This window comes from Gymnogyps californianus, chromosome 25 (genome assembly GCF_018139145.2).
Source record: "Gymnogyps californianus isolate 813 chromosome 25, ASM1813914v2, whole genome shotgun sequence".
Taxonomy (NCBI): Eukaryota; Metazoa; Chordata; class Aves; order Accipitriformes; family Cathartidae; genus Gymnogyps; species Gymnogyps californianus.
In genome coordinates this window covers 4459421-4481161 of record NC_059495.1, presented here as the reverse complement: position 1 = coordinate 4481161, position 21741 = coordinate 4459421, and the positions used below count along the sequence as shown (strand labels likewise).

General features: G+C 43.1%; 1 protein-coding gene across 5 annotated transcripts in view; it reads right to left on the bottom strand.

The window, feature by feature from the left end:
* The window catches only part of GRAMD1B (GRAM domain containing 1B), a 96652-nt gene that overhangs the window by 43473 nt on the left and 31438 nt on the right, over nucleotides 1-21741 (bottom strand). The window contains exon 3 of one of the 5 annotated variants that reach the window (XM_050910908.1): nucleotides 2725-2783. The exons of 3 other annotated variants lie outside the window; for them this stretch is intronic. In XM_050910908.1, coding sequence (XP_050766865.1) covers nucleotides 2756-2783 — 28 coding nt within the window. In that variant the 3' untranslated portion in view covers nucleotides 2725-2755. Of the gene's footprint in view, nucleotides 1-2724; nucleotides 2784-19856; nucleotides 20603-21741 lie in introns of those variants that run through there. One more of the 5 variants, XM_050910907.1, reaches the window with a different exon arrangement.

The window sequence follows — 21741 nt, the reverse complement described above, 5'->3', positions numbered from 1 at the left end:
CAGAATAAGGAGACAGGTTTCAGTCCCTCTCAAGGGCTCTCGCAGTACAATATAAATTACATAGGCTGAAGGATGAAAAAGAAGAGAGCAAAACAATCGAGCAGCTTGCACTTTTCCTTCCAGTATATGAAAACAGGCCTTGTCCGTGCAAGGAAATAGTGCAGAACTGATCTGGAACAGCTTCCTGTACTAACATCCTTGATTTGAAGCACAAGTGTCCACGTGTGGAAGTACTCTGGGTTATTTTAGGGCTTTAAATGTGAAATAACTTTCCAGCATAGACAAGCCTTAAAGAGTACCCAGAGAAGCTCCTGTACCGGTGTGGCTCCACTAGTTTAAAAATTTACACCTCGTATCACTTCTGTTCCTCAGCAGTCTCCAGTCTACATTCACATCGCCCACCTTAGATGTTTATTTTCAGAGTTCCCTGCGGCATCAGCTGAGCAGGGAGGCAACTCCAGAGTATGATTCAGAGTACCTAAGTCAGGAGTCTGACTACAGCCAAATTTAGATGCTGCAAATGACTCCCTCAGGGACTTACTGCTCCCCACTGATAACAGCTGTGCCTTAAGTGATGTTAAGTACTCATCACTCCGCCCTTTGCTTTCTTTTGTTGCATTCTACCCATTCCATACACAAGGCTGACCATTTTCTCCTCTCTTTAGAATCAGTCACAGCTTTCAGTGCTAATGTCCCAAAAGAGCATCTTTCCAAAAGGCTGATTATCCATCATTTCGCTATAATCAAAATCAGTGGGAGCAAGAGGTACTCTGCTCTTAAGAATCAATGCTCCAGCAGACTCATGCCACTATGCAATTCAAATGCTGCACGATTTTAAATTGAAAACGCTATCACCATACACGTCTTTATCCAAACAGTACACAGTACCATCATCGTTTTCATATTACCCAAAGAATACACATAGATGCACATGAGTTCACTGTGTATATGCCACTATTTTAATAAATGCATTGCCCCATTAAGAGATCCATCAGCTTGATGTCAATTTTGTGACGTCCTTCTTGTGACCAAGCTTCTTTCTTCACCTTCCCTGTTTACAGTGCTGCCAATCACAAGCATCTAACACACATCAACTTTCACCCCAAACGTAAACTTGGCGCACAAAATCTAATTTCATAAAAGCAAACCTGGTTTTTATTCCTCTAATTCCATTAGCACACATTTGTTCAGGTTGTGTTCTCAAGGTTTTCTCTGCAGTCATGAGAGAAACTTCTGTTAAAATGAGAGCGTTTATCATATAGTTACATGTTTACAAGTGTTGGAGATTTACAAAGAGTACCAAACAAAATGAATCCGTAACGCAATCACAAGAGCTGACAACAATATTTGTCACTTCACCCAGTAATGTCTGACTTTAGGCTTTAAATCTGGAAGTCCCCACAAGGATAGAGCTTTCTACCTATGTGGAAATGCACCATCTCTTAACAGGAGAAGTTGTAAAGCTAAGCAACAACTGGCAGTGAAGAGTTAGGGCCAAATCCCACACCATCTTGTCCTCACACCAATGGCCTTCTGCCAACATAGAACTCTCTCTTAATTTTGCAATGCCTTCTTCTCAAGACTTTAATCTTCAATTCATTGGACCATTTTTCAGTGTTTATGGGTAAACCTGGTGTGTTTTGCAACTGGAGAAATCCACATGCAGTAGTCTTGTAGTTCTCACCAAAAACATTGACGTATTTCTCCAATACAAACCTAAGCACGAACAAGAATACAGCAAAATCTCATTATCCAGTCACAAAAATCAAGGTGATCAGAAGAGCCACTATAACTTGCACCTTGACTTTTCATTTTCATGTGACCCTTACAAGTTTCAAATGCTTACAAAAGTTCGTGAACTGGTGAATTTACAAACATGTTTAAAGAAAATGGCATGTAACATACAAACTTTCCTATTCCCTGTGTCCAATGCAATAGTACCTCGATAGCCAAGAATGGTGTGATACCCACTGAAACGCTACGTCTAGGACTGTAACTAGTTTCAACGTGTGAACAGTGTGGATAAACTGGACAGGGTTCAGGTAAGAGCAAAGAACGATAAAGGCAGTGGCACTGAATCCATTCAATGCAGACTGGAGGTCAAGGAATGATAAGCTTTAAATGATCATCTGGAACACAAGTTTGATAATACTGGGCAACAGATGAAAGTGCAACAGTACCAAGTGCTGAAAGCTGAAGCTAGACAAATTCTGATTAGACAAGAGAGATGCATTTTTGGAAGTAAACAAAGCTAACCACTGTAACTAATTCAAGGCTCCATTATCCATCTGTGGCAAACAATATTACGCAAGGTTTTGTGTTTTCCTAAATACTGTTCTGTACCTCAAACCAGTATCAATTCAGGCAAGTCTTATACCTTGCATTTGATAGGACTTAGAAGAGATCTCTGAATGGTCCCATTTCGTTTTACAAGCTATGAATCTTTCAGTGTTTTTTTTCTTATGGCTTTCAAAGATGTATGAAAATAGTTGGAAGTGTGATTCTCAGCCTCTACAAATTTTGGTATGTTTTGTCTGAATGACTATTAAGGTTTGAATAAGATACTATTTTTCAATAGTCACACGAGAGCTACACTGACCCAAAGGCTCTGATGAAATTCAGTATAATGGCCACTTCAGATCTGGAACCATGGAGAACACGCAAAGGCTCAAAGCAGGTCATGAAGTGGTAGGATAGATTCAATACATGAGTTTAAGACCTACCCACTCGTCAGACGGTCAGGAGAGAAGAGGAATCAAACGGAAGTTCTGCTTCCAAAAGCACTGTAAAAGCAGTAGTAAAAATGCAAGACATACTTAGAGAAAAGCTTCTTAGGCTTATCTGGGATGGCATGCAAAAGGCAAAGTTATGGGTAATTTGAAAAATCACGCGACACCTCAAATGCTTTACAAACTTTATCAGATCTGCAAAATTCAACCCAGAACTCCCGGAAGGACAAATACTCGTCACATTTCTGTATCTTTGCAGCACCATTCATGTCACTATGAAGACAGCTTGTTTCATGGTGGTAATACTTAGATAATACTACACTGAGAAGAGGATCTTTAGGGGCCTTTAAGGAAGCTCTTCTGAACATAAAGCTACCAGTTCCTGTTTTGTTCAAAAGCTGCAGAACGCATTTTATGTCGACTGGGTTTACTTGCACATACGTCTCTCAGCCCTTGCCCTGGTACTGGTGTTAAAGAATCAAGACAAGCACTAGGGCATTATTTCATGTGTGAAGGACAGCTTTAGGAGGGCTTGACTGCTGGGCTATTCATGGCATGACATGGTCACACACCACAGCCCAAATACCACAGGCCTACCAAGCCCTACAGAAAGGTGAAAAAAAATCATACATCAGGAGCCCTCCATCCAAGGATGTCCTAATTCAGAGCATGCCTATCTGTGGCAGGCTCTTCAGTGTTCATGCAGACAGCACGAGCTGCACCTTTACTGCCTGCTGGACTGAGTAGCAGGGCTGGTTTCTGCTCTACTGTCTCAGACCCAGCCGTAACACAAGCATGCTCATACATATTGCATCTCTCAGGTGAGAGGAAATGATGCACTGTCCAAGTAATTAAAGCCCAGGGCTGACGACAGATACACACGAGACAGTCCAGTGCCTGAACGTCCAGGCCTACAGAGCAACAAGTGGGTTTGAGATAAACTCTATATCCAGCTACAGCAATCTTACCTTCCCTGTAAGCCACACCAGCAATACGGAAACAAACAGCAGTCTTTAAAAGTCTGTCTGCAAAATGTCTGGGAACAATGAGCACCTGGATTTGAAAACACATAAGGTTTCTCATTGCCCCTTCCCCAATAATTCTTTGTCAACTTTTAATATGATCTATTTTGAAAACTTAAAGCCATTGAGACAGTTATTCCCTAACATCTCTACTTTTCAGCTGAGTTCAAAACAGAACCCAGGGCACGCTTACACTTTCACAGTACTTCTGGCCTTGTTTTCAAAAACATATCAGAAATGTCAAGAAAGCGTGTCCTCAGGGAAAACTCAGTGTAGCGCTACAACCTCAAGATCTGCAAGTAGGATTAGCATTTGTGGGTAACTGACACACCTGGGTGGTAATTAGTATTTTGCACATGTTTAATTTTTTTGCTCATACCACTGTTGGAGCACAGAAGCTGCTTTTCTCCTAGACACCCTCATTAACTATGAATGTATGGACTCTGCTTTTGAATGCACAGCATTGTACAGGGTGAGTTCTCTGACTGGGACCTGTGGTCCTGTTTGCTAGCTCCTGCTCAGATCACAGAATATCCTTCCAGCCTCCAGCGTGCAAAATGGGTGCTACTCTTCAAACCCCACAGTATTCTCACCCTATTAAGCAATAAGGACCATTGTCAAAACTTTTATTTCTCCCTTGCAGAAAATGGGCTCCTACACAGGTACCAGATCAAGCAAAAATCTTTTTTGAGTACTTGAACGGACAATGGCATTTTCATGGAGCAAGATACAGTGGCTGCTAAGAGCGCATGGATTCCTACAGTAGTGGGGGATGGAGGAGGCAGGCAATCATGTGCTCAAAAGCATGGGGAGGAAGAGGGGGAGGAGGAGAACAAGGAGAGAGAGAACAAAGTGTCAACATCTTAACTGGGACACACAAAGAGCCAGTTCTTAGTAAGAACTTAATCCAGGATTAACAAGAGGTCAGCTACCTCTGCAAGGAGACTGCACTAAAAGGAGCTAATTAGCTCTCCTTAATTGCACAAAAGAAACCACACAGAATTAAAGACATTCACAAGTAGCAGATCACACCTCACCTAGGAAACAGAGCCCTACCTGTTGTCCTCAACACCACGCTCAAACAATCAGCACGTGGAAAGCTAAAAGCAGGAAAGGTGAAGTGATGTTAGGAAAGAGGCTGCACGGAGTTAGGCTCAGCATCAACAAGTGAAGTGTTGGAGTGAGAGCTGGAGCCTACATCACACAGGACAAGCACTTTTAGCATGGCCAGTATCTTTCTAGACAGTTTCTTCAGCAACCACTGTCATCACATGTGGAACTGCCCAAGATCCCTACGGTAACTACAGCTATCACTTTCATAAACAGTATTATCCATGAGGATATTTAATGCAGTTTTAGCCCTCTTTAATTCAATGTGATCTCTGAAAACGAGGAGGAAGGATAGCACAAGCGGAACCAGTCAATTTTGCTCTGTAGGCCCAACTCTGCCCTGTAGGTTAAGACCGACAGAATCACATCCCAACATGGGTAGGCATTGCATCCTGGTCAGGATAAATGGAGAGCACAAAGCAAATGCATTATGGATCACGGACAGGTAATAGCTCCTTGCCTGGAAACCACTGGTTTGGGATGATGCAGTGGAAAAGGCTGGCTGAGCTGACCTCCCACAAATTCTCTGTCTTGAATTCCTAATCATATATTACAAAGATACTTACATATCCTTAAGTCCCCTGCCAACTTTCACTTGATATTAAATCCATCTCTTTTTTCCTCTGAAACCATTATATGTTCTGTTCTTGTGCACTGATGATAAGCTGGTGCATATTTTACCCCAGAAGCACTTGCGCTGCACTGTCAGATAATGTATACAGCAGTCAGTGTACTTGAAAATGAAGATTAACAAGCACATCAATAGCGCTAACAGATGTCTCTTAGATTGAGCACTAATAAAAGTAACTCCCATATTTATTTGTTTTATAGCACCGTGCTGAGGGCTGGGCAGCTTGCAGACAGACAGGGCCCTCACTCCAAGGAGCTTACAGTGCAAGACTTCAACCGTGCAGTGAAAGGCATGAAGACGAGAGGCTGCACTGATTTCAAACCCTACTGCAATCAAGGAGCCACCTTCGACCACCAGGGTCTGAGTGCATCCCAGCTGCAAGATCGCTGCCCAGGTTAAGAGAAAATGAAGAGAAAAGCAAAACAACAGGCTGACAAGGGAAAGACTATCATACACACAAAGAAAAATAACAACAGAAATAGGACATCACCCATTAATTACAGGTCCCTGTGGAATCATTACAGTACTGCCTCCGTTATCTATGTATCCTTCTTTTCTTATCCCTTCAGGACGGAGTTGAATATCATGCCATTGTACTTTCAGTTACATTGCAAAGGTAGCCACCAGGGGACAAGCAGCAGCAAAATTTCACCTCAGACCCAACACAAACAAATTACGTTCTTTGGATACTGCTCTGAATATGAGAAAGCCACATCCCCCTCTGCTCCCAGTAATTGGGAGCAACCCTCATATATGCTGTTCCTATGCAAGCTCAGCACAAAGAGAGAATTCCCTGACATCTGGATAAAGCTTCAATAGCTGCCATTGGAGAGAGCAAAATGCACATCGGCTGTTCTGTGCCAGGGGCTGGGCTACACCCGGTCTCCTGGTACAGACAGGCCCCGCTCCTTCAATCCCCTCCACTCCCTATTCCACGCTGCACTGAGCTGGAACAGCTCAGACCTGTGAGTAGATTTATGAAGAGAAGGAAGAGGAAAAGGGCACTAAAAGGGTCCGATCTCTTTCTTTAACACTTGCTGGTACAGTGTGCGCTTCTGTGTCATATAATTCAGTTACAGTTATGCCAGCCTCTCCATTCCTCCAGACTGTTCCAATCTGTTTATCCCAACCAAAATCAACCTCCTAAAGCATTCCCCCAAAGCACTACCCCACTCTCTACCTTGAGACTCCTCCTGAGCCACCTCTGATTTTCAATCCCAGTACCCATTCACACACATTAGATTCATCCCCACTCTCCCTGATTGACTTTCTTAACCTTGCTTGACCCTTTCCTCCAGGATGGTCTCAGATTCCTGTAATCTTCTGCTGGGCTCACCCAGAAACTCAGTAACAACACTAAACAACTACTCAGTCCAGCCCCTGCTCCCATGAAGACAGAACATTGCTCCATAAGAGTCGTGCTCGGCTTCTCCCCTCACCCCCCCATCCCTTGCACCCCAACTTAGATTTCTCAATCAAACCCTCTGTATCTCCGTCCCAGCCCTGCACTGCATCAAGGCATCCTTTTCCCTGAGGAACTGCCTGACCTCACAACACATGCACAAACACAAAGGAACCTGCATCCACAGGAAGGAGTCCTCCTGCCTGCCTAGGAGATGAAAAATGAAGAGCTAAATGACTGCATCGCCACCTGTTACCACATCGCATTTCCCGGGGTGCAGCTGCGTGTCTTCCCTGCTCCTCTGCTCTCCAATTCTGAAACCACCATTTAAACCGCAGACAGAAGCAATTCTGCTGGGGAAGAGATCATTAAACCATTCAAGAATCTTACTGCTCCGATGCATTTTATGCTCTCAAAAGTAGTTGAAAAAAAGATTCCCCGCTCTGATAACAGCTTGGCATGGCTGAAACAAAGCCTTCTTTGCAACTTGCTACCCAGCTCTGGCATCTGAACTGGCTGCTGCCCACTAAAAAGAAAAGCACCCACTGTCTCTTTAAGAATGCCCTGTAGCCCACATCACTAGCACTCGGTTAACCCTGGCTGCTCCTCACTCCATTCACTGATGACAGCTATGAAATTTCAGGACGACTTCTCTTCTCCTGCTCTTACCTACCTGTTCTACTACCCTGGTACAGCTTCTCCATGTTGTCGCACATCCCTGGCATCCCAAACATTTTTGCAGGGCACTTTAGCAGAGCTTTATTAAATATCTCTGTACTCCCCGCTATAAAAACCACCAGGGAGTACTTCTGTGACGACAAAGGAGCAGAGCAGTCAGCATGGACCTACGCATCCCAATTACCTCTAAATTCAACTTCCTTACTCCCACAAAGCACTCTTCTCTGACTACTTAGTCATTTCTACAGACATACTGACTCTTCATCTTGCTGAGCTAGAGGGACTATGCACACTTCTCTAAACCTTATCAGACACAATGCAAACCATCTACTTCCCTGATACAACAGCAGGCAGCACAGCCGGCAATAGGAGAAATATTTGTCTTCAACACATAGGTATTTCCAAATATAAACTCCTTGAAAAGCCATCGTCTACAGAGAGGTTATAAAATGCAGAAGGTAATAATGTGACTCATATTGAAAGTGTATATAAACACACATACAAAAAACCCGTCTCTCAAGAAAAATAAACAAGAGACTGTGACTGATTCTCTTCTGGGCAAAGCATGAAGAACGCTACCCTACCACTGTCCTTGATTTTGTACTTACTCCAAACAGGCATAACGGAGGAAACAAAGTCATGTCCAGCAATTCAAAGAATTGAGAAAGCAAGAAAGCAGCGCAGCTGGACAGTGCGCAGGGTAAGAGCACAAAGCAAATTAGACATATTCTTGCAATATGATATAGGAGCGGGAAAGACTAATATGATTCAGAGCTGCATAGTCTGATCAATCATATCTCATGGAAGCTGATGAAATATTTGCTCTGTATGATCAGTTAACCTCTACGAGGAACTTTATTATAATGGTGCCACATAACCAGAAAGATACTCTTCTAGAGCAGTAAGTTCAAAGGAAAGCAACAAAAACATCACACTATTAATGAGGCTCATTTATGAAAAGAAACTTGAAGGGTAAACAAAGTGAAGTGGTCAACAAATATTTGAAGAATGTAAATACCAAAGAGAAAGAGAAGCCGTATTAAATGGTTTTATAGCAATGAGCAATGCGATTATATTGAGGGAAAAAACTAGGCTGAAGTCAAATCCTTGCAGTCAAGAGCATGAGAGAAGTGGTATAAACCCATTCACTTGTCATGTTTATAAACAGCATTAGCTAACCATTAATAAAGACAAAACACGGAACTGTCCCACATTGGCAGAGGCATGGATCAATGCCTCAATTCCATCAAGTTTTTTTCTGTCTCTAGTTCTGCTTTCCAAAATTTTCCCAATAGGCAGCAGCCCAGCCCAATGACTTCTTGGTTACTGCTGTTTGCTAGCAATGCAAGACTCTTTAAAGGTTTGCATTTGGTTGGTGTTACAGCTGTTTGAGCTTACAATTTAGAGAATTGTTTTGACTTGCTATATTTTTGTTCCCAAAACCTCCAAGTGAAACATATCCATATGATTTTGAGTTTCATGTGGGAAATCTTCCAAAGCGACATCTAAATCATCTGAATTTCTTAAACTAGGCTGTAATCCTTGAAAGAACAAATGTCCTTACAACAATTATGGTGTTTCCAAATATGAGCAAGACATGGGTTGCTTTGAGGCAATTATAAGGATTCAGCTTGTGACTTTGGACAAGTCACCCATGAGAAGTGCAGGGGACATGTTTAACTGGTTTGCATTTCTGATTCTAGCTTTTACATCAATATAGTTTGCTCTCTTTAAAGAACTATTTTAAGCTATAATAATTTTTTGCTCACCTAAGCCAAGCTGCCAGTAGGGAAGTTTTCTAGTACATCTCTATTAATAAACATATTAGAAGTAAAAACGCCTTTAATCTCTGTGTGCCTCATCTGCAAACTGAGGCTACCACCGCTTCCTTTCTTCTACCCTTTGTCCATCTTGACTGCTTAGGATGTAAGCTCTTCAGGACACAAACTGTCTCTGGAGGTGTGCATGAAAATCTCCTAGCACAGCAAGGCACTTCTTTTAAGAGCCTCTCTCACTGTAAAACAACACAATCTTAGAAACAGGTGCATTTCCAAAATCAGTTGTGCTATCACTTGTCTTTGAAACAGAAACTTGGAAGAATCAATGGGGAACCTATTCTTCCTGTTGGAAAGGTTGGAAAAATAATATAACAGGCATTTGAAGCAACAACGTAGTTTTACTGCCTTGAACCAGCCACTGAATATTGCTCAGATTCTCTAAGCTCCAACCCCTAGACACATACATTCTTTCATAGCCTACAGCTAAGCAACAGTTCCCCTCCCAAACCTCATTCCTAAAATGTACATCAGATTGAAGGCCACCACACGAGTACACCATTTCTTAATAGCTGACAGCTCTGAAAAAAATAAATTCCAGTTTTGAGGGCTGCACAGCCACAACCCAATCTCCTCACGAGCAGAGGGCACTTCTTTCAGACCTCTATAGCTGCTTTATTTCTACTCCTGCAGGGTCAGAAATACACCAAAATTACAGCTCTAACTTTCCACCAGCTTTCTAAAATGCCTCTGTCTCCAGTGCAAACCTTTTAATTCACAGCACTTCACGTGTCATCGCTACACAAGTAAGGGATGAGACCTTGCAAACAATTTCTCTGGAATCCTCAGACCTTGCCATGTCTTCTTCCTGTCATTTAAACACAGGCTTGCTTGCTTAGTATTTCATCAAAGGAACGATTCTAGTTAGAGAGAGCTGTTCTTACACTAAAGATAAACAAGTTGTCCTTCCTCCCACCTCTGCCCCCCCCCCCCCCCAGCTAATTTGGTGCCTTTTATTATGTGCATATATGGACATTTTTTTCTGTTACCAAATCTTTGCTACTCCAGAATACATATCTCCTTCTTCCCCCCCAAGTCCTTTTCATTCAACTCATTTTCTCCTCCATTTTCTTTCTTCCAGTTCCAAGGCCTGAAATTAGGTGTGGTCAAGCCACATTCTTCCAAACCTGGTATTCCAAGTGGTTTGAAAATGATTCAAAATATATACTTCCCACTCCCACCAAAAAAAAAAAAACCAACCCCAAACAAATTCCTCTTTCTCTGACCCTTTGCCATATGCATAGAGCGGCTGTGACATTGTCACATGAGAATGGCAACATTTTACATCTTGTGTTAGTTGAAAAAAAGCAGAGCATCTATCCCCAGGTCACTTGGCTGTGACCGCAGAGAGTATTCTGTCCAGGAAAAATGGTTACGGAGAATAAACCACTGGAAAATGTAAAGTATAATCAACAACACAGACCTAAAACTGGCCAAACAGAAAACTTTAGTAAAGGAGAAGCTCAGAGAACATTCCACCATCTTGTATTCAGCATGTGGCTCTGCAAGAGCATACAGAAGGTACAAAAGGAAAAGAAAAGCCACTGATTTATGTGCAGCATTTGTTTTGGTCTCTCCATTTCCTGAACTTAGGTATTTTATACTTGAATACTATTATTGCTATTATATCTCAATTTATATCATTTACTTTCACTAGACTGAAAAATACTGAAATTAGCAGTTACCATTCATAATAAGTATCAATTATAATAATAATGGCAGTCTGCCATTAAGATGCATTTTCTAACCAGGACTGAAATCAGAGGCATGCAAGGGAAGACTCAAGCATAAACACAGCAGCTACTTCATCAACCAAAGGAACACCACTAACTAGTTTAGAATAGAGAGTGAAGAAGAGTCCTGTTCCCAAGGGGAATTTCAGCTGGCAAATGTGATTAAGCAAAAGAGATCTTGACCAGGACACAGCAATTCTTGCATAATGTGCCACAAGAGCTTCAATGGCAACATTTGGCTCTTTCAGACCTTGACCATGCCCACTTACTGAGCAGAACAGCCCTGATCAATCAGAAATTTTAAGTATGTGAGTGTTTCCATTTAGTTTAACAGAACTATTAACACACGCAGAGTGAATCACATGCTTACAAACTGTGGAACACTGCTCAACGTACCCCTTCTAGAACTTGTCACACGTAAATATCAAACTGCTTCAGTGAGAGGGAGCACAAGGGGAGAAGGAAGAGACAAATGCTATGCCTCATTTTGCAGACAGGGAAACCGGGGGAGAGGTAAGATCGTGATACAACTGGTCAGTGACAGATCCAGGCATAAAACTGGCCTCTCGTGACTTCCAGCTCCAACAGTCAGGACCTTGCTTCCCATTTGAAGGGACCAAGCAGTTAAACAGCACACAACGGTCTCAGCTCCACACTTTAGCTTTGAGAGGGAAAAACAGTATCTGCTAAATTTTATCTACAGCCTCTTCTTGACTGAATTTGCCTCTTTCCATGCTTTTTCCTCCTGCATATGTGAGGAAAAGAATCTTTGGAGAAGCCTCACTGCAGCCTCACTCATCTCAACTTAAGGCCCTGAGCAAGCAATGGCTGCAGAATTCCAGAACGGTTCCAAGCAGTTTGCCCTTCACTTAACATTTATGAGGCTGCTGAAGGACTAGAGAGAGAGCAAGGCGATTTTGCCATCTGATAAGCAGAGAAGACAATTTTAAAGCAAAACAAATGATTAGGATTCAATTAGCCAAAATAATCTGCAGCCCAAGGAGAGATCTGAAGGAGAGATTCTGGGTGTCGGCAGCAAACTCTGCAGAGCGCAGCATCTTCATGGCACAAGTCAAAGAACTCTTCTGTCTAGTTGCCCTCAGAGAGGTTTCAATAAGCACATATATATCAGAGAATAAAATGATGGATGTTTATCCAATTTTAAATCAAAAATTGATGCCAAAAGCATGCCACATAACAAAGAACATTAAAGGGGTACTTTTACCAGTCTATCATCACACAGAGCTACAGCAAACCAAATCTCAAATCAAAGGCTTCATAATGACTCAGTTTTTCTTCAAAGAGTCTCCTTCCACTGTAATTTTATTTTTTTTTTTTTACTAAAATAGTCACTTTCCTTGTATGTTATACCATATTACCACTAAAGGTATTAATTCAAATTCAGTATGGCAGTGTACAGTCCAGGACAAAAACTGGTAATGAGCTGATCTTGGTTCTATTTCTGGCTCAGTTAGTGACTACAAGTACAGTCTGGCCAAGTGAATTGTGTGCAAGATTTTTTCCTTGACATTAGTGCATTTGCGTTAGGCTCCTAACTGCTTACTATCACTTCCCACTACTGAAAAGCCCAGATAAATTAGCACAAAACCTGCTACTAACCATGTCATTGTACTATGAAACCATCTACAAAATAAATCTATTAATACTGCTCAAAGTTGTTCTTTGGGTCACCTTACACAACATCATGATGTTTCTTCCTATTGAGAGAAAGGATAGAAACTGTACTTTATGGACAGAGGTTCAGTCAAAATGTTCAGAATATTCTGGATGCAGGGAGAGATGAGTGACCTACTAATATGGTTTCCTCTTCCTACCGCATCGACAGCAAACGGGAATGTTCTGATTCCTAAGATCCATTTGCAGAACTTGTATGGAGTGAAAGCCTCTTCTTTCTAAAATGCTAGAACCATATTTATATGTATGTGGGTCATCTTTGATGGCTTTTAGCGGAGGATTATCAGCACCTATTTCTTCCTTTTGAATAAAAAGCACAAAGAAGAAAGATGTAGATGCAGAAGAATCGATAAAGACAGGAAAAGAACACTGAAACATAACATTTTAACCTGTAACGTGAAGGTCAAACAGCACAATATGCACAACAGCACAATTATGTAACTTCAGTGGAACTATTTTACTAGCCTTCTCCAAAAACATTGAGGAATAATTGATTTGGAAATTAATCTTTCATTTGCAATGCAATAGACAAAGTTCATTTTCACTGCACACAGTAGCTCTTTAAGTCTCTGCAGTATCGATATGAAATTGAATGCAATTTAAACTGCTTCATCATTTCACTATGTAATTAAGGAGGCAAGAATCCCAAACACCCACATTTGTCACCTTTCTGTATTACAGCAAGTACTAATTCTCTACAACTGAGAGCAGAACACATTCCTCCTGTCCCTTTTTCACCAACTCGTTATTTTAGACTTCAAAGAAGTCACAAGACTAGACTGTAAGGACAGAGCTATGTAGGACTAGTGTGATAGTTTATGAACCCCCTGTCTCCCCTCTTACATACTTATGGCCCTGAGACACTGACAAATCAATTGAAAGGGCAGGTGTCGTTAGCCTGGTCTGGATACAAACAACTCCTGAAGTCGCAGCCTTACAGCACGCATAACTGAAACTGCCTAATGTTAATCTTCACTGCTCCCTGACACCAAACAACTTCTAATTTAGGTCCGCTGTGCTGTAACCCTACCTAGTTCCCATCCCACCCCCACAACTATATAATAGATCCTTCCTTCAGATAAGTAGGGTGTTGGAACATTGAGAGTTTTTTTTCTCACCCACAAGCACTAGCAGAAAAATGAATTACAGATTTATTTTTAGGTAGAGCCTTTGGCCCTTATTTTCTCTGTAGGTTCCATATAGCAGCTTCTGTGGCTCAGAAATATTCCAATCAACAAATCAGCACAAGCAATGCAGAAGGAACCACAAAAGAAGGAAAATCAGATGAGCAGAGTTTTGTTCAGTATCCCGTTTATGGGACATCAAGTTCAGCTACCAGCTTGCTTTTGTCCCTGCGAGACTCTTCAGTCATTTGATTCTCTTTTTTCATAAAAGATCCAAATTAGTATCCATCTATGCTGGATTATGAGCTCCCCAAAACTCCTAACATGGAAGAATGCTAACGGCAAGCAGCACTGCCCAAGATTTGAGGGGAGGGAAAGCCTGCCTGCCCTGCTGTTGTAGTTTCTGGCTTTCTGAAATTTAAAGCTTGCGGCCTGGCTCATTATAGTCCCCAAGGATCTATGAGATAACAGCAATATAAGACTGGAAGCAAAAGTTCTCTCTCGCAATACCATGTCACAACATAAAGATGTATGCAACAGTATTAAAATATTACACTGTGACATGAAGATGACCTATTAAACCAAGATACTAGGCCTTGACAAGACAAATGTATGTTGTCATACAATAGTAACAACGTACTAGGGGACTGCAGCATCGTTTCTGATACCAGGATGTTGTACCATAACAGTATGATGCTGCACTGGTACGTCAGGACCTCGCATCATGATACAATAGTCACATTTTGATATCATAAAGCTATGATGGTTATACATCAGGATTCTGCTGTACTGCAGTGTATTGTGACCACCTAATGACTCCACGGTATGCAGCTATGCTGTGATATGATACCAGATGGTGATGAGATCATTTTGGGCAGAATTAGGTGGCGTACTGCAAAAATGCATGACATCGTATTAGAGATCAGCACGTTATCTTGTGCCAAAACAAGCTTGCACTGAGACTCAGAGGGGGCCAGAGGTTCCCTGATAAAATGCACTATATTATTTTGTGCAATCTAACAGCGTGAAATGAATGGGTGGTCTAAAAACAGGCAAGAGCAAGTCCTCTTCCTAACGGTCAGAGTGGGCTCCTGCTGCTGACAGCATTCTGTCCCTGTGCTACTGCCCTTCCTGGTACAGAAAGAATCATGTGTCTTTCAAAGAACGGCTCCATAAGGAAATCTGCATTAACCCCAGCAGTACCATCTAGAACCAGAATCACCACTTCTACAGCAAGAACCAAAAGATCTGTTTGTATGCTATGCATTTGACATGGTTTTTTCTTTAGACAAATACTAACCCTGTAAAGTCATTTCATTGCAAACATTGGAGGCTGTACAACCCACATTAAAGTACCCTAACCAAGTCTGACAAACAGCAAAGAGCAGAGAACTCTGTCACCTATACTCAGATCTATACTCCTCTAGAACCATGACAATCAGTCCAGTCGTGACAAACACACATACTTAGCTGAAACAGGACTTCAAATAACATCTTTAACTCACCCGTCTGTACCTGGATATTGCAGCACAATCACATAAACAAAACTGCCTGTAAACATCCTAGAGGGGGAACAGAGTAACAACTGCAAAGATCCAAAATACTGTATACTTTTATTAAATAAGGCAAGCAATCAGAATATTTGACTTGTTTCTCTTTGGGATTCAGAAGAAGATGAAGGGGGGGGGATGCTGAAGAGGCAGCCCAAGCAGGGCTTGGTTAGCACTCTTCAAGTGTTTCCAGGAGAGCCAGGGGAACTGATCAGGACCTTTACTGCACTCCCCACCAGAACACACGCACCCAGGACAGCACAGTGCCCCTAGGACCCTGCCAGGAGCCCGAGACGGAGAAAACTCAGAGAGAAGAGCGTCACCTACTGAAACACCGCTAGTGTTTCATCCAGCACATGAGTAATCTTCTTACATCCCCCATCCAGCTCCTGAATCTGCCAGCCTCACTTGCTTAGCTCTGGTCTGACAAAATTAACAGACTAGCTTCAACCTTAATTGTTACAAATGCTGTGATAGAACTGGGTATGCAAAAGCACTCCAACTACATGATTAACAAAAACGTCCAGTGTTGCTCATAGACAGGTACAGAAACAAATGCAGTGGGGTGCCATGTTATTGCAGATACACATGATCACAGCATTTATTACACATACTTTGCTCTCCTGGTAGTACGCTAAGCTATTATGCAACTCACCAGCCCAACTGCATACCACATAAAGCAGCACATCAGTGCAAGAGTTGGGCTTTTTTTTTTTTTTGTAAAGAGAGAGAGGAAAAAAAAATTGTATAAGATTTTCAAATGCTAATAGCTATATCATTTGTACAGCCTATGTTACGCGTGGCCATGTACACATTGGAAAATTTCAAAAGCTCTCAGTATAATTAAATAAAAGACAAAATTACAGAAATTAGAAAAAGAGATGACCTATTGAGTCATCCCTGGCTCTAGTCCGTCCCCTGAGGCCCAGTACAAGATGCTTCCTAGTGCTGCACTGTACTGCTTTTATTTTTTACACAGGAAAAAAAATAAAAATAGCGACAAATAAATAAAACAATAAATGAAAAATAACTTCACTGTTTTCTCACACTTTACAGGCAAGGATCTCAAAGGACTGAATTTATATTGATGCAAAACAGCATACTTAAGAGGAAAGCTGTTATTTCTATGATTACTTCCCTTTTCATTACAGAGAAAAAGGATTAAGAAAAAGAAACAGGCCTTCACATTGCTCTTATCATCCACTTTGCAATTTCAATCTAAATTACGAAGTCACATTCCACTATTAACTATGGAACCTTTCCCATCTGATAAAGTTCTGATTAAATCAATTTCATCGCAATAATTCAAAGACTATTTATTCCAACTAAGTAGTTTTGACATACTAGAGATTTAAAATAGTTTTCATATACTCAAGATTTTATATAAAATCTTTGCGGGCCAAGTTTATATTAGATATAATTGCATCCATGTATATTACATATATATATATTTACCTACCCATATAAAATACAAACTTGACCAACAGAAATATTTACGTACAAACATTTTAGATGCACACACTGCTTTGTTGATTGACTTTCACCCACACAACGTTTTCTTTCACTGCCCACTTGTCCAAACCTGGGGAGTTTTCCCCCAAAACACCCAGGAATGATCATAGAATTAATGAGCACTTTGGTACCTTCCAGGAAGCTGTTAGTTCCCTCAACTCCCAGCTCTAATACATTATTACACAAACATGCCAATAAAGCGCATCCCCAAAAGCAGTTATTTAAAGGACAAGCTGAGCAGGAGCCATTCCACACACACAGGATTCAAGACACTTTCTCCACCTTTCTTCAGAAAAAAAACTGCACATGCTTTTTCTCTCTGTATGCAAATACTGAGTCCAGAAGCTCAGGTGTGCGGGTGTTATGTGCGTGCACACACAGATGCAAATTCATGCACAACCATAGCGAAAGCTGGGAAGAGGAAGAGAAGGGGTGGCGGCAGCAGGGAGGAAGATGCAGCCAGACCAGAGGGAGGCTCACGGCATCACAGTCCTGATGCAGAGATGCCCGGACAGGAACGGCCCGTCGTTGCATCTATTCCCGATGACTTCCCCGGCGGCTCCCTCCCAACCGCAGTCTGGCGCTGCCCCCGGCAGCCCGCACAGATGTCCCCTCGGCGGTGCTGCAGTGGCCCGAGCTTTGCAGCGCAGGCACCGGCCAACTTAGTGGAGCGCATCCCCTTCCTCCGCCGGCCCTGCCGCCTCCCCCCGCCGCCGGCAGCGCTGCGCTCGCCGCTGCGGCGCGCAGCGGGGCTGGGAAGGAGGAAGATTTCGGGAAGGGGGGTGATCGCATCGCCCCCTTTCCCCAGCGCTCTGCTTACCAGGCGAGCTTGAACCCTTTCATTAGTACAGTCACGATAATCCGATGCCCGTGTCCTTGTCTGCCCACTGACAGCTCCAGAGGTCCCAGGACATATTGGAGGAGACCCGGCCGGCGAGCGTCCCCCGGGGAGCGCCGAGCCCCATGCACAGAGCCCCCCGCGCCGGGGCACGGCCGCCTCCCGCCCTCGGCGCCCCCCCAAACCCCCGCCGAGAGGCACAGGGCTCCCCGCACTAGCACCGCCAGGGGCTGAGCCGCCCCGCTCTCTGCTGAGCATGTGCAGCACCGGCAGGACAGCGCGCCGCGCAGCATGCCATGGCATCCGTGCGTGCCCGCCGCGCCGCCCCGCGGCCGGCCCCGGGGGGGCAGCGCTGCCGGGGGCGGCCCTGAGCCCCCGCCCGCCGCTGCAGCGGTGCTCCGGGCCGGGGCGACAGCTCCCTTCGTCAAGGAGCCAGAAAGAGGGGAACGCGCCTTCTTCTCCTCTCGTCCCGTCCCATCCCTCCCCCCCTCTCTCTCCCCATGTTAGGGCTGTCATGGGAGCCCCAGAGCTCCCTCTAGTTCTTTGTATGGGGATTAATTAACCCCATGCGCAGAGCACGAGCAAGCTGAATAACGCTGAATAACAACTGCTACGGAAAGTGAAGGAAGTGCTTAATTGAAACTGAAATTTTCAGAGAGGCAGGACACAAGCTCCTGCACTGGAACTGAAGTAGGGGATGACTGTCTTGTTCTCATGACATCCACTGCTAGCATTTGCACAAAGAGAACACGAGAGTCATTCTTGCAGCATTACTTATCCTGTTAGAGTCAAGACCTCTCCCCCCCACACCACAGAATAAAGATCCTCTGCACCACAGCACTCAGAGGGCCAGGCCATGGGCAAGGCCTGACCAAAAGTAGGGAGAAGTGCCAGTTATTGCATCACCCCCCTCATTTCCTACAATACACTACACTTTTCCTGGGAATTCTTCTATTTATCTTGCAGGATCTAAACGCACCCTACTGCTCCGCTGTCCAGGCACACAAATTGTTAGGGAACGTGGCAGTATATTTCAAATAACCTATAGTTTAACTATTTCTTAGTAAATGATCATCTAAAGTACTTCAAAAAGTGAAGCTTGGGAGCGTCCAAGGGCGGAGACATACACACCCCCTCCCTGCATACAGAGAGCTCTGAACATCAGAAACAGTCTTTGCTTATGAACCCTACAGGAATTTAGCAATTTCAGTGGTGGTAAAGACAGCAGTCAGGTAAGTGAAAATAAAGAGATTCTACTATCTTGAAGCGGGGGGTTATGCTATTTGTCATTCTTTTGCACCCAAACTCCCCCAGTCCCAATGACTGCAGTTGATGTCTCCATGTGGAATGATACAAAAATCTTAACCTGTAAAATCACCACCCTCTATTCTGTTCACCTCAGTGGACAGGGGGGTGGCCAGGGTACTAGTTCAAAATCTCTGTTCTGGTTTACACACAGCTTCCTGTGAAATTTGTCCTCATCACCAGAGGAAACACTGAGACTGTGACGCCCACATCCCCTTCGGGAAGTAACAAACATGCTTCTCCACTTTCCTATTTTTCTTCATAAAGTCACCAGATCTTTTTTCTGATTCTCCCAAATGCTGAACAGATGGACAGAAGCAAAGTTCCCGTTCTGAATTCAGCAGGAAGTCACTGTTGTAGGGCTTTGGTCATTCCAGGGCAGGTGAAAGGAAACAGGATGGTGGCAGTGGGGCTGAAGTTCCAGAAACTGTGCAAGTAACACCGAAATGTCTTTCTGGGGAATTGAATTGCAAAGGGAAAACTCTACTCAGTGCCAACTCCCTCCAAATAGCTTCCCAAACACTTCTGACATGTTGCACTCTTTGCTTCATTATTAAATAACATCATGCATGGGGTGGCTGCTGCAGAAGAAAGCAACTAGCATGAAACTGCATCCTGTGTAGAACTGTCTTCCACTCTGTTTGTGAAGGAAAGTGATGGACAGTACCCTGCAGGACAGCCCCACACTAGGCAGAGAGATTTGAAACACCTGCTTTGAGAATTGTTTCCAACATGAACTTTGCAACATGCCTTTTTATTTATTTCTAGACAAAAAGCATTAGCTTAGCTCTAAAGCTGGGCACACACATTTCCACATGACGAACAGTATGGGAAAAATACATTCAAATCTCACCCCACATAATCCCAGATTCAGCCCTCATTAGGTCCAACCTATATCAGACACCTGGCTTGGACTCAGCTTTTCTCCATGAGATGCTCTGCATCTGTGGCCTGCAGGTTGTCGAGGAGGGAAGCAAATCACAATGCTGTAAAATGGGTCAGGAGACCTGCAAGCTTGGCAAATCTGGGACAGACTAATGCTGCAGAGTCACATGTTTAGAAATCAAAGCTCAGGCAAGAAAGGTATTAAGAGATAAGCAGTCATGTACTTTTTTTTTTTAAATAACATGAGGGTTAGGAAATTATCAAAGGAGATAGACCACTTAGAAGAAGAAAGTATCTGTTTAAGCATCCGTCTGGCAGGTGCAGCCACCTCTGCCACAATCCAGCTGGGATCTGCTCTCTGAAATCCTCACAGCAGGAGCCTTGATGAAGGGACTGGGGGTCACCCACCATCTTCAGCACACCCCAAGCAGGTGACCCCACTGTCACTGCTATTTACAGTCTCAATTCCGCATTCACTTGACTGGTCCATCTATGTCAGGTAATGCTGCACAGGCAAGCCCTTTCCTTTTTCTCCATCCTTTGCACATAACCACTCCAGGGAAAAAAAAGATATTAAAATTTAAATAAGGTAACAAAAGAGCATGTGTGGATATCAAGACAGATAGGCTACACACAGCCACCCTGTCCACCTCCGCAGTGCTAAGAATACTTAGAAGTCACACCCAAGTTGAATTCCAGATAAATTATCTACCTACTCCATCCCGAGCATCCACCCCACAAAATAGAAAAACGGGAAAACACAAAAAAGCAGTCAGAACTGTGGCTTGAGAGATCCAAACCCATTTATGGCTCTGCTAAGACCTCTGTTTTGAAAATGGGTAAGCCCTATAATCCATGTCTTTTCACTCACCTGTGGAACTACATGTTATAAGGAGACATTCATTACATGGTTGTAATAAGCATCAATGATACACTGTTTTGGATTGTATAAATGTCAATATAAGTGACAAATGATCTTTGATGATCATGTTCTGCATGCAAAAGCTTTCCCAAGCCATTGTTATTTTGGTAAGAATTCTTTTTTTCCATACGAGTAGTAAAAAATAGCAAAAATAGTAACAAAAGCGTAAACATTGGTTTTCCTTTTAGTTTGTTTTCACATTTCACGAAAACAAGCATAATAGTTGAAAACAGTGAAAGATTTCTGAGAGTGGGTGTCTTTTTGGCCAACATTAGCAATCACAAAATCCTGAAAACACCACAACAATATTGTCTCCTTTATGTCTCACCTATCATGGCCTCTCCTCCCTTGCCTAACCAAAATCCCTGAATTCAACAGCAGCTATGAAACATATGGAGGTGCCCTTCACTTCTGCTGAGAAAGGCAGTAGTCTCCAAAGTACAAATGCTTAACTAGAGCACCACGATCATCAACCAAGAGTGCCTACAACTTCTGTAACCCACCTCTCACCAGCCAGTCCTTCTTCCCTCACCCACTTACCTCTCTATAGAAGATGCTGCAGTTGTGGCTCCATGGCCCTCTGACTGCCACCTCTGTGCCCATATCAAAACCGCATCTTTTGCCTCTTCCTAAACATGCTTCTCTCCACACCTGCTCCTACTTCCTTCTCTCCTTTCCTTCTTTATTTTATATCCCTCCTCCATCAGCTATTTCATAACATTTTTACTGACTGCCTTCACATCTTTCAGTGTTGTGTTCTGTTTTCAGCT